This window comes from Vombatus ursinus, unplaced genomic scaffold (genome assembly GCF_900497805.2).
Source record: "Vombatus ursinus unplaced genomic scaffold, bare-nosed wombat genome assembly UNPS02014821.1, whole genome shotgun sequence".
In the NCBI taxonomy this organism is placed as follows: domain Eukaryota; kingdom Metazoa; phylum Chordata; class Mammalia; order Diprotodontia; family Vombatidae; genus Vombatus; species Vombatus ursinus.
This window is the reverse complement of record NW_020954599.1, coordinates 12,022,813-12,037,295: the sequence shown is the minus strand read 5'-3', so window position 1 is coordinate 12,037,295 and position 14,483 is coordinate 12,022,813. Positions and strand designations below refer to the sequence as shown.

At 36.4% G+C, this 14,483-nt stretch overlaps 1 protein-coding gene across 2 annotated transcripts in view; it reads left to right on the top strand.

Moving 5' to 3' along the window:
• Nucleotides 1-14,483, top strand: part of TBCK (TBC1 domain containing kinase) — a 256,604-nt gene that overhangs the window by 107,915 nt on the left and 134,206 nt on the right. For both annotated transcript variants that reach the window (XM_027837556.1, XM_027837554.1), the window contains exon 20: nt 9,850-9,935. In XM_027837556.1, coding sequence (XP_027693357.1) covers nt 9,850-9,935 — 86 coding nt within the window. The remainder of the gene's footprint in view (nt 1-9,849; nt 9,936-14,483) is intronic.

Here is a 14,483-nt window from a genome sequence, read left to right as displayed (position 1 = left end):
ACACACACACACACACACACACACACACACACACACACACACACACCCCCACCCTTATAATGGAGGATGCCCTAGCTGAAGAGGTTTTCCCAAGCAATGTTAAAATTCTAAAGATGCTCCTCTTTGCAGATGATTGTATTGATTATTTCAAGACTTAAAATATTTCAAAGCTTCCACAGTGAACTACATACTCATTCAAAAGAAATCAGACTAACCATCTAAACTAGTAAAATAAAAGTGGATGGAAAAAAAGTGTCTTGTTAAATGACTAGACCATTCTATTCATTTTTGCATATAACTTGGAGAGGCCACTGTATTTGGATGATGAGTTGGACCCAGAATTGAACAACAGAATTCACATCTGAGAAATTGTACAGTATTTTCATGGACTGCTTGTTACCTTAAAAGTCCTAATACTTAACACCAGTTTTTTTCCCGAGGATACAATATTAATATGCATCTCATGAAGACACTATGGTATCAGAAGAATCATAATTTTGGATAGTAACAGAATGGAGCCTACTAACATTGATGCGTGTACAATAAAAGATATCATTGAGGACCTCAGATACATACCCATGTTACTTTGGTCAAGAATTCCATTGACCTCAGGTTCTCATCTGTAAAATCAGAGAGTTATTCCTTCCTTCTCTAAATGCATAACCCTATGATCCTAACTCATCAAGAATGAGTTAGGAGGAATATCTTTATGAGCAGCCTGGGTGTTGTACAGGTAGCTACAAAATATTAAAAGACCAGAAGAAGTTGCACTGGATGACTCAATGGAAGATGATGGAAAAAAATTTGATAAGAATCATACAGGATGAGAATGTATTAATTTTTGCCAATGAAAGAAGTACCCACTTCAGCAAGATCATGAATTCATCAAAGTATCTTTCCTTTCAGCATCATTTACATGATAGTGAGAAAATAGTTATGTATTTCTCCAACCTATATGTTATTTTTTTCCATAAACTAAATGGATCAGTGTCATTTAACACTTACCTACAAAATAGAAACTAGAAATTCAGTTTTTAGCACTGAAATGTGAGCTCTTAACTTGTAGTCTGACTATGTGAGTTGAAGTGAATGTGTTTTTAGCTTTTAAATAAAGATGAATGATAACATGCAGAAAGTGAAAATAATTTATGGAAAACTTTCCTTTTTAAACTATTTATAATTGTTATACTGGAATAAGGTTATAAATGGATTTTTAAAAAGACAGCCAGTCAATATTTGTTAAATATGTATCGTATGCAAATAGAGTCCTTGAAGGTTCATAAGAAAGATAAAACTTAGTCATAGGATAGATTGAGAGCTGAAAGAGACCTTGGATATCATTTAATCCAACCTTCATGTTTTATAGATGAGGAAACAGGAGCACCTTGTCCTCCAAGAACTTATAGAATATTACAAGAGGAATCAGTGGGTCACTGTATAGTTAATATCAATAGCTACACATAAAAACAATCACAGAATTAATTAAAAGGGGAAGAGTTAGATTGTGATTAAATACTCTTAGTCTGGACAATAGATGAAGTTAATTTAAGATAGTTTTCCAAAGGACACAGCCAAGAACCATGAATTTCGTGGGAAGTAGGGGACACTGGTCAGTTCTATACATTAAGGTGATTTTGGTAGCATCTCAGAGGTTGAAGAACTTACTCGATTTCAAAGGATAGCTCAAGCCTACCTTGGAGGGCATGAGTTGTCTTACAGGTCTATCCTCTGTGTACTGTTTATAATTTTTATCCATGACTTGAATTGCAGAGGTGAGAACATGTTAATAAGTTTGAGAATAACACCATATTAAGTGGAGTTTAAAAGCATTTTAGAGAAGTAAACTGGTAATGGGGCGTAATGCCAATCTTAGGAGAAAAAGTTACAAAATTTGGAGTGATTTAGGCCTATGGTATATCTGGAATGGTTTCTGTAAAGATTAGGAAGGGAAATCTACTAGATATTCAAGGTCCTTGTTGGTCCTAGGACTTATTCCTTCCTGGTCTGTTTTTCCATCTGGCTTTTCTCTCTGTGTTCTGCACAAACAAGAATGTAGTATCACTGGTAACACTGACTTTTAAAATATCTTTCATACTCACTGCCACTCAAATTGGTCACAAATCAAAAAGAAATCTGAGTTTGTAGCATGTTACCCTGTGGCATGACATGATTAATACCTCCGACCATCCCTTTATACCATGAGTTATTTTTAAAATAGGTGCTAAGTGCAGTTGTGTTTCAAAACTGTTGCAAAGATTTTGATTGAAGATTACATTTTTTCCAGTTTCAAATGAATGATTTCCTCTATGGGAATTAGTTTAAAGTCTACCAAGCATGCAAATTAAAATGAAGTTTTTACATTATTGAAAGAGACTTGTATCACCAATTGAATGATAGAATAATAATTAACGAGTGCTTTGTAAAAAAAAGGTTTATGCAAACAGAGAGAATCTTTACTTCCTTAATTTTTTTTAAAAAGTAATATTTTGAGCTCAAGTATCTAAGAAATTAGTAGAGAGATTTTCCAAAAGGACTTTAATCCCATGTGTATTGTAGGTTAACAATTCAATTGATCCTATCTTTTTATATTAATTTTATAGTCATATCATCTATATGATCAATTAATGTTTATTAAAAAAACTCTTTAGTTTTCTCACTTATCACACTTGATAAAATTTGCACTTGAAATGCTAGATTTTGTTTAACTTTGAAACTATTCATTTTTTAAAAAATAATTGAATAAATGCCATTTTTAAAAATTTTGCCTAATTTAGAGTCAAAAAAGATGTTATACTTTTCCCAACAAGTGAAAAGTTGCTTTAAGAAATAACTTTGGAAGAATATTTCATATCTCGGGGCAACTAGGTGGCACAGTGGATAGAGCACTGGCCCTGGAGTCAGTTCAAATCCGGCTTCAGACCAAACACTTGACACTAGCTGTGGGACGCTGGGCAAGTCACTTAACCCCAATTGCCTTCAAAAAAAATTTCATATTTCTACTTATATCCCAGCATTAGAAATCTTTACCTCATTCCTACTTATTGCCCTGGCAATCAGAAAGGCATTGCTTTAATAATACCTGTGAAACAGAGGCATTATCTCTTTCCTGGGGTGGATTCTTTCAATTCCAGTTTTGCCCTCTGTTTCCAGGATATCAGAGCAGTTTTCCTTGATAATTTCTTGGAAGATGCTGTCCAGGTTTGGGTTTTTGTTTGTTTGATTGTTTATTTTTTATCATGACCTTCAGGTAGTCCAGTAATTCCTAAATTATCTCTCCTTTATCTATTTCCAGGTCAGTTGTTTATTCAGTGAGGTATTTTACATTTTCTTCTATTTTTTCATTCTTTTGATTTTGCTTGACTGGTTCTTGATGTCTCATAGAGTTATTAGCTTCCACTTGCCCAGCTCTAATTTTTAAGGAATGATTTTCTTCAGTTACCTTTTGTATCTCCTTTTCATTTGGCCAATTCTGTTTTTTAAGGAGTTGTTTTCTTCAGTCAATTTTTGTGCTTCCTTTTCCAAGCTGTTAACTCTTTTTTCATGATTCTTCTGTATAACTCTCATTTCTTTTCTCAATTTTTCTTTTACTTCTACTACTTGATTTTTAAAATTTTTGAGCTCTTCCCAGAGGACTTTTTGGACTTGAGACCAATTCATATTCCCCTTTGAAGCTTCACATGTAGGCATTTTGACATTGTTGTCCTCATCTGAGTTTGTTTTGATCTTCCCTGTTGCCATAGTAGTTTTCTATGGTTAGGGCTCTTTTCTGTTTCTTGCTTATTTTTTAACCATTTCATGACTTTTAAAGTTGAGCTCTGCTCCTGGGGCACGGGGGACACTGTCCCAAGCTTCTTATGCTGGGGGCCAGGAGCCTGGTTACTGGCTTGCCACTCTGGGGCTTTAGATGCTTGTGGCTTGCCTACTGTGCTAGCGTGACCCAGCCTAGTCACACCTGTTGTGCTGGGGTTCCAGGGCTCATAATTTGCTTCTGCACTGGGACTGGCGGCCTTGCAACTGGCCTGCTATACCACTGTCCTGCTGAGCCAGGACGGAGGGGCATCAGTTGCTGATCTGTGCTGTGGCTAAGAGCCTCCCTCTGGCTTGCCCAGACACCATCTGAACTGGGCTGCACTCCCCATTTACCTACGTGAGACCGACCTTTCCTGAAGCCCTTCTAAGGTATCTGAAGCTGGAAAATTGTTTCACTCCATCTTTTTGTGGGTTCTGTTACTCCAGAATCCGTTTAGAGGTTTGATTTAACATTGTTTCCAAGGTAAACTGAGGAGAGCTCAGGCAACTTCCTGCCTTCTCTCTGCCATCATGGCACTGCCCTCCCCCTGTCCCCAAGGCTTTACCTAAAAAGTAAAATTAGAATGACCTTATAGTCATTCTATAAGCAAGACGGCATTCTTGGAGTCAAGGAGACATAGGTTCATGTTCTGCTGACACAGAGTGACTGTGTTACTGTGGGTAAATTGCTTAACTTCTCCATGCCACAGACTTCTCTCAAAGACCATAAGGTTAATCCATCCATGGAGGGAGTTTCTGTACCAGGAATACCCCACCACACACACACACACACACACACACACACACACACACACACACACACGATTTTAATAGTTTCAGATGGCATAAATTCCCCCTGTACAATTTTTTCTTATAGTTGGGAAAAATCAAATGTCACAGGAACTGATAAGATTAAATTCAAAGGCAAATTACACAGTTGCTTATGTATTTAATTATTTAATTGACTTTAGAGAAATGACTGATTACCCTATTCACTAGCAATTTAAACAGATACTTAGAACTTTCATTGTTATTTCATTTGCACACTAATGGCACCATGAAAAGCTTCATTTTAAAATTTGCCCTGAAAAATAATGTTTAAGTACTCATGAAGGATTCTGAATTGCTATGTGGACTTTATCCACAAGTACCCATCTGTGTGGATGAAGAAAAGCTGGTGTCCCCAACCTTCCCTGCTTCATCTCTTAGGTACCAAGAAAGGATGTGTTTAGAAAGGTGATAATTTTCAGACCTCAATTAGGATTCATCCATCTTATTCTTATCATCCTCAAATAACAGATATTCACTCACCCACACAGCCCTGATTAAAGTCACATGATGCTAGACCTTGTTGCTCTCTAGTTTAGATTCATAAGCGGGCCGGAAACGTTTTTTGATGAGGTTTTCAGAAACATTGTTAAATGACCTAATATCCAGTAAGGGTGACTAAGAAAACCTGTCCTAAGACATAGAATGGCCTCACTGGGAATAAGAGAATAGGAGTTGATATGGGTCTTTGCAGATCTCTCACAAAAAATGTCAAACAGTTGACAAGAAATTTGTGAACATATTTGTATATATCTGTACTTTTCATCTCCAGAACAAGTTGGCAACTTAATGGAAAATAACATAATGGCCTTTTGAAACTAAGAGGCCATTCAGATGTTAGGGACAGGAGGCAATTGTGGATCTGACCCAATTGATCTTCATAGCCTTTTATAGAAGAAAACTACAACCTGAGAAAAGTATCTTGATGTCATTATGGATGGAACATAAAGGTTAGGATCTGAGTGATGATAAACTATGCCTGGGCAAGGGCAAAAGAAATACAGGTGGAGGTTTCTAACGATCCTGGTGTGCAAACCAGGTGTTCACCCAGGGTATGGGACAAAAGAATGATTATGGTGTCATAGATATGGAACTGGAAGGGATCTTTGAGGCCATCTAATTCAACCCCTTTATTTTGTAGAGGGTAAATATCTTTCCCAATATCAAACAGGGACAAAGTAGAAGAGCTGGGTTTGAACAACCAGTTCCTTTGACTTCACATCCACCACATTTTCCATGGCGTTGTATTGCATTGTGTTGTGATTCAGTGCTTCCCAACATCAAGAGAATTCAAAGCAAAATAAAAGGCTATTGTTATACAAAATCATGGTATCTCCCCAGCTTGTCTAGTGAATGTCTTTCTGTGGCTATACCTGAACAAAAGCACAGTGGAGTAGGAGAAGAGGGGAAACAAATTATTTTTAGTATGTACAGCCTTTGGTCTCCATCAGCTGGGTGTTACGGTATATGAGTTTTTTCAAAATTACTAATGTGATCACAGCTCTGGATAGTGGTAGAAGGGACATTATAGATAATATAATTCCATCATTTTATAGATTAGGAATCTAGAAACTTTCCAAAATGACTGTTAAACCCTGCACAGTCTTGGAGCCAATGATCAAATACGCTGGATAAAAATGAGACTATGCTCAGCTTGTTTTTTTATCATACAAAAGAGAGGTACTTGTTTGGGGACAGTCGTCATATACTCCCTTTAGGACCCACAACATTAACATATGTGAACATAGTGGTAATGATATTGGAAATCAGAGGATTTATTTTTGAAGCGAGTTTGCAATTCCCACAAAATAGCCTGAGTAGGGTGACTAAGAAAACCTGTCCTAAGACATAGAATGGCCTCACTGGGAATAAAGAGAATAGGAGTTGATGTGGGTCTTTGCAGATCTCTCACAAAGCCCAAAAGGGATTATTCAATTGCTAGTGTCACTTGAAAAACTGTGTAAGAAATGAGAAAGACTCAGAGAAGTCACCCCAAAGAATCCATCTTTTTCAGAACTCTAACCTTTCCCCCCCTCACATATATAAGGACTGACGAAGGTCTCCTGAGTCCTTGTCTAGTTATCCAAAAAGAACCAGCTGGCAGGATTTCTAATGGGAAGTGAATCACTTAGGCCCCCCTTTACAGTGTTATGAGTCACAAATGTCTCATAATGCCTTGGTTTTTAGCAAACAGTTGACAAGAAATTTGTGAATATATGTATATATATCTGCACTTTTCATCTCCAGAACAAGTTGGCAACTTAATGGAAAATAACACAATAGTCACACAACTGAGAAATTTACTTTTTGATCTGTGACAATAAAGGAACTAGCCTGCCTTAAATATGTCACTTCATTCCCTCATCTCATCCCTACCTCCACTAAAACGATCATAGTTGAAAGTTTGATCAGAGAGGAGAAAATGAGGTTGACCATGTGGGGTCTCCTGAAATCTTTAGTTCTGCATCTGTTATGTGAAATTGTGTATTGGAATAAACAGATGGCTTTGCTTTAAACAATTGTACCACACACACACACACACACACACACACGCACACACGCACACACGTAAATGTAATGCCAATGTGAAAGCCTTTACACTACATTCCCTTGAGATTTCCTTTTTAAAAAGATGTAAAAGATAAAGAATAGTTTTAAATGACAGAATTGCCGTTTTTGGAAAGATTAAAAGGAATAATACTGTTTTCTTTTGGCACATAAAATACTGAAAAGAAATGAGAGGAGTCTGTTGAATAATGCTCCAGGTATTTAGTCTTTTTCTTCATTACAAAGAACTAGATGAAATTAAAATGCAAAAATATTCAGGATGATTAGTAGAAATAGTTTGGGGTTTGTGCAATAAATAACATAGAACTTATTCCAATATGTGCTGCTAAAGTTAAAAAGAAATTGGGAATAATAATAGCAGTTACCTCTAGAAGTTGTTTTGAGGATAAAGTGAGGGTGCGCTTGTAAAGCTCTTTGCAAACCTCAAAGCTCTTGTTATTCAGGGCACCAGATACCTCCTGTGGCTAGTGCAAATCGATCCTCCTAAGTCTCTTATTTAATAACGTCTCATAGTAACACTGAGTTTCGAAGTGACAGTGGCATGAGATATTCAGGGAGAGTGAGATTTCACCTCTCAGTGGGGAGAAAAATATGTTGTTTCCTACATGAAATTCTTTAATGCCTTTCTGCAGCAGTTTTAATGTGATAGGATGCATTGTGTCTGATTACATCATTACAATTTTATCTCCTTTTATAGAAGGCTTTGCAAAGAGTACAACAAGGCTAGAATTCATCTTCTTTCAGGGCCTAGCCTAAGCAACTAAAGTTTATACTAAAAATGTTTTAAAATAAAGTTTATGCTAGTCTTACTTCTTTATATGAAGAAAGATGGAAGACCAATTAATGGTTTATAGATGTAGAATACCAAAACTCGGAGAGGAATACTACATATGGTATACTTTCAGGTAGCAATGTTTGGCTGAGCCTAAAAGATACATTTTCGTAAAGGATTATGTGTCTGCAGTAGGCTCTTAATTAACCATATAATCCTGCACAGTAATTATATTTTATGAGCCTGGCTATTCAAATAAGGTTGATATTTAACAAACTAGAGAATATCTGTGCAGAACTGCCCCGGGCATGAATTTCTTGTTAAAATGAAATGTATTTTTCAGAACTTAATAACAATTCAGCTTTCACAGCATACAGCTGAATTTATGTGATTACTGACTTTACTCACCTCTAGCTTCTGGGTAAATCGACTTCAAATTTGCTGTTGCTAATTGTGTGAAGGAGACTAGGGGGGCCTTAAATCTGGCAAGCAGATCCCTATGACTTTCAGATCTGCTCAGCAATACATCACTCATTAAAATCTATAAATGAAATCACCATTAGAATGTGAACTCCTGAGGTCAGAGACTATGTCTCCCTTTCTTTGTATCCTCAACACTTAGCATATGCCTGGCATATAGTAAGCATGGTAATAGCAATTTATTAAGCTTGTAGATTTGAAAAAAAGTGGATATCTAGAGCGAATAGCAAAAAAGGTGAGCGCCTATTCTTTTCAAGTATTATTTGAGCATGTACATGTTTTCATGATAGATCCCAAGTTCAACTGTACTTCTGTTATTGTGCTATACAGTATGTACATGTCATCTTCTTGCCTCCATTTTCCTATGTGCAAGGTGAGTAATGATACAGAAGATACACCTACCATTGTGAGAATTGGTGAATAATTGTAAAATACATTGTTTCCTCAAAAATAAGGCAAAGGAAAATGGAAGTTTCTGGAAAGATAAGAGGAACTCAGGAATAAGCCTTGGAGAGGGAATTGTGGAATATTAAAGTAGAAAGATGCAAACTGATAGGAAGTGCTCTCAGGAATTTTAGAGATCAGTTTAATTAGATAGATCTTGGTTTGAGAAATGACACTAGTTTTAATGAAGGCAGTTTTAGATGGTTGTATAAATCTAAGTTAATTTTTCGTCCTATTGGTGTCCTTTCAACCTAAAAACCAGAAATCAGGGTAGATTGCTTCTGCAGGCTGTCAGGTTCCCCCATGCACACACACTTGCACCCCATCCCATATGTGCCGGATTTACTTATAACAAGTCAGATATACAAGGAGAGCATTTTCCTCAACCCTGTGAGAAATGGTAATATTTTTGGGGTAGGAATTATTCTAGTTGAGATATTGTCAATAGAAATTAACTAATGAATATGCCAAATGCAAATACTTAGATTGATACAAATTCAAGGTGAAATGATTTTGTAACTTTTTTAGATTTATTCAAATTATCCTCTTAGAAACTATAAAAACTGTATTGACTTCAAAAAATCACAAAAATTAGTTTAGGGAAAGTTCAATAGGAAAATATCAATCTATACTTATTTATCCTGGATATTCTATAGAACTGAAGATAATACGTAAGTGCTGTGGAGACAGAAAATAAGTTAATGGCATTGTCTAGCTAATATGGGGGTTATTTTATTTTTCAGTTTGTGGTAATTGAGTCAAATGGTTAGCAAATGGGGGAACTGTCAATGCTACTTCTCTGAAGCACCCAGCTTTCTCCCTAGAAAAATTCAGGAAACCCGATTCTATTAAAAGTGATTCATGTAGCAAGCAAGATTCTGATTATGGGAATTGTGTTCCTGGTTGAGATTTTTTCCCCCCAAACTTTGCATTAGTGACAGTTGTCTTAAACATTGTTGTCATTTCAGAATATCTAACAGTGTTCTCTCAGATGATTGCATTCCATGACCCAGAGCTGAATAACCATCTCAACGAGATCGGCTTTATTCCAGACGTAAGTATTAGGAAATTTTCTAAATGGTGGTTAATGGAGCTTGGGAAGGAAAAGCAGAGGAGGAGGAAGAGAACCAGTGGAGTGTTTTTAAAAATCCTGTTGGCGCAGTGAGAGGTTCACATCTGAACAAGTTTATTGTTAATAATGAAAGCCCTTTGTAAGGGAGTTCATGGGAGGAGATTACTTCTCATTATTATCATCATCATTATTATAAATTCTGACATGAAAAGGCCTTCTGTTTTTCTTGGCATGACTTCTCCTTATGAAAAGTCTTACAACAAGTCAATTAAAGTATTTGTAGAGCAGTAAGATATGTTTTGTAAAATCTGTGGTTGGATCTTGGGCCATGAGGAGGCATTTTTAGAATTGCAGAATGTCAGAACTAGGCAGGGCCTATTTAGAAGCTGTCCAGTCTCCCCCACTCATTTTACTAATGAAAAAACTACAGCCCTCATGGCAAAGTGTTCAAGATTGATCACCTAATTCTTGGCACATCTAGGATGATTAGGTCTTTTGCCACTTTCCAGATCTTTCCAAAACACCATTAATTCAAGTATGTTTATAATACATAAACATGCACAAGAAAATAAAGGGAGGAAACCATGACTAACTGCTGTATATAGCCAGCTAAACAATAACTACATACATCCCTCAGAGCACTCATGAAATTATAGATCTAGAACTGGAAAAAGCCTCAGATTCCTTCTACCCTAAATCCTCATTTTCCAGATGAGAGACTTAGGCCCAGTTAGTTCAGGTAGCAGAGGCAAGATACAAACTCAGGTCCTCTGACTCCGAATCCAGCATTTTTTCCACTATGTGGTGCTACCTGTCATTATCAGATTACTTATATGAAGGTACTTGATACATCTAAGATATTATGTTTACCTATCACAAACCATTTAACATATTTATTCACTTTAGAATAGGTTGACCCAACACTTTAAAACTGCCTAGTATAAAGATATTATGCATATTTATATTAGAATAGTATTTATATTAGAAAATTTCTAGAAAATGTGCTCTTCGGAAGGCTGGTGGACCCTTTCTCAGAATGTTTATAAATACATAAAATAAAATATACAAGATTATAAAAGAAACAAATTATATTGAAATGTGGTTATTAAAATATTACAGATCCAAGGTTAAATCCCCTACTATGTAGCTTCTTTCAGTACATTATACCCCCCCCAAAAAAGTCCCTTTTGTTGCTTTTGATATTTCCTTTGCTTTTTCACAAAAATGGAAATGTTGAAGGTCTTAGAAAAAGAACTATAAAAGTCTGAAACTATTGTTTATCATGTTTTCTCTGCACATGGATTCTAATCAGTCAGTCAAAAAAGTATTAAGATAGATATAATAGAAGCTTACTCCTCTAAGTGCCAAATCTCTTTGTCTTTTAGCATTTTTTGATGGAAATCTTTCCATGCCTCAGACAACCTAACAGTATAGTTCATAGAGTAGGTTTTAAGAAAATATTTGTTGATTGATACTAGATTAGAGTCTTCTTTCAGGGAAAGAATGAACAGTTCTTTTGAAATTATTGCTTCAGATGTTTTATAGAGACAATAAATTCCCTATAATATTGGGGATGGGAGGACTAGAGGGAGATTCTACTGAATGACCGTCATTACAAACATCAGTTATTATACTGTACATTTTTCAGGATTATAGAAGTATAAAAAGACTTTTTTCCCTTATATTAAATGGTCCCACATTCCTGTGTGATTTTCATCATTCTGTCTGCTTCTTAATACTCTCATGCTTACCCAGCCTTAATCACTGAATGAGCTTTGCCTCAGTCAAACTGAGACCTGGGAACGAGCTTAGCTTAAAAAGGCCAAGGTCTCCCGCTGCATCCAGGGCCATCTCCAGTCGTCCTGATTTATATCTTGCCACTGGACCCAGATGGCTCTGGAGGAGATAGTGAGGCTGATGAATTTGCATAGCCCTCCCGCACTTAAATCCAGTTCACTTCACCTCCCTGATGCCATGGTCCTCTTTGAAAACAAAGGACAAACAACAACAACAATATTATCTTCATCCTACCATCGTGTCACCTTCCGTTTCTGTCTCCGTCTTTGCTTTTTGTAATTTACTCTATTGTTGTAGTAGTAATCTGTTTATTTAGTATTTTTTTATTTACAAAACACAGTCACAACCATTCTGTAAGGTGGAGTACAAATATTATTGTCACCATCTTGTAACTGGAGAAACTGACGCACAGACAGGTGAGAATAGTGACTTGTCCAAGACTGTACAACTATTGTCAGAGCTGTGACTTAAACCCACAGAATCAGACTTGTTAGAATTTAAAGATCCTTATCTAATTCAAACCCCTCATTTTATTTTTAATTGACGAATATGTTTTGTAACATCTTATAGCTTGATTTACATCATCCAAATTGAACACTCAGTATGATAATTAAGCAAAACTGACCCACAAAGGAAAGAGGTAGATGATTTCTGCAACATTCCACTTTCATTTGTAGTGCACCAACTTTCTACTGAGGGCAATGAAAGAGTTCAGCCACTGTTTTCCAGAACCAGTTGCTTGTTAAAATTAATCTGAATGCAGGTCCTTTTTGAGTTTTGAAAAATATATCATTGTAGTTATTGTGCAGATTGTTCACTTTGATATGCTCCTTGGCAACTCATAAAAATCTTTCCATGTTTTTCTGAATTCCTTATATTAAATATTCTTTTTTTTTAAGGCACAATAAAATTCTTTTACATTTATAGGCTGCAGTTTCTACAGTTCTCCAAACATTGGGTACTCATTTTGTTTCCCTGTTTTGTTTTGTTTTGCTATAACAAAGACTGGTGCTATGAATGTTTTGGTATATATGGGACCATTAGTTCTCTGTCATTGACCTCTTTGGGGTATACGCCCACTAAAAGATTCTCTGAGTCAAACAGCATGAAGTTTACAATTTTTTACAAATAAAGTTTACAAAGTTTACAAATCCTTTTATTAAGGGGATTTTTTCTGTGGTGTTTGGATTCAGTCAGAGAGCTGCACTTGAGGACCTAGAGGGCCACATGTGGCCTCAAGGCCACAGGTTCCCCACCCCTGGCACTGTAAACAGTTTAGTAGCTTTTCAGGAATAATTCTGAAGTCTTTTCCAAAATGGTTTTACCAGTTCATAACTACATCATCAACATTTTGGTGTCCTGTCCTTCCTGGAGCCTTTCCAAAATTTTTCCCATGTTTGATCACTTACCATGTTGAAGGTAATGAGGTGAAGCCTCAGAGTTGTTTCAAGCCATATTTTACTTTTTATGAGTGATTTGGAACATTTTTTATATGATTGCTAGCCATTTGCATTTCTTCTGAAAAGTTGTAATAATTTTTTTTGACCACTTATTTACTGGGGAATGGTTGCTAGTCTTAGGTATGTAGGTCAGTTCTCTCCCTGAGTTAGATATCACATTTTTATAAGATATTTGATGCAAAGATACTTTTCCACCCCAATCGATAACATTCCTTTTCCCTTTGGAGGGAAGTGTAGAGTAGTGGATAGAAAGTTGGACTTGGATTCAAGAAGACCTAGCTCTACATCTTTCCTGAGAAGGTTACTAGCTATGTGACCATGAACAAATCACATAACCTCTCTGTGCTTCAGTTTCCTCATCTGTAAAATGAGAGCGATTGATGGTCTCCAATGTCTCTTCTAGCTCTGAATCTAGTCTCCAATCATTCCTTGTCTAGAAGTGCGCTGATTTTGTTCATGCAAACACTTTTTATGTATTTCATACAGTTAAAAGTGTTTATTTTTTTTTCCTTTTCCTTTTATGATTAATTCTGTCCCTTACTTGGTTAAGAATTCTCTGCCTTGCCGCAGATCTGAAAGTTACTTATTTCCATAATCCTTTTGCAAATTTCAGTGTTAAAGAGCTGCTTAGAGCCCTGAGAAATTAAGTGACTTGCCCAGGGTTATGTATGTGCATGTATATGAGTATGCATATGTATAATTATAAATGCATACTAAGGTCATGTATACTTCATGTGGCAAATGCTGTTCTAATGAATTCTGGGTCACATGTCCAGCCAGAGCGGAGACTAGGTACTCTGCAATTCTCATGACCTCTCAGGTCTCTCTTCGATTAGAATTATTCCTAATGCATAAAACAGCTTCAGCTGTTTCCAGTCTAAGACACTAAGAACCATGTCAAGGTAACAACCCAACGTACTAACAGCTGACCAGGTTAATCCCCAATGTCCTCATTCAGCAAGTCCTCCCCCACCAGGCACCAGACTCTGGCAGGGTTGGACAGCCTGACCCACTGGTATTCAACCTCCCCTTACCTACCATATATCAAGGAAACCAAAAGGCAGAAAGCCCTTCTATAGATGTACTTTGCTATATTTTAGCCAACACTTAATAATTTTAATATGTATTTTTTATAAATCTATGATCTAAACTTACTTTCTACAATCTATATAATCTGAGATCTAGTGTATCTACGTTCTCTTCATTCCCATTGTTTACTCTATTTTTCCTTTATATTCTAAACCAGGGGTGGGGAACCTGCAGCCTCGAGGCC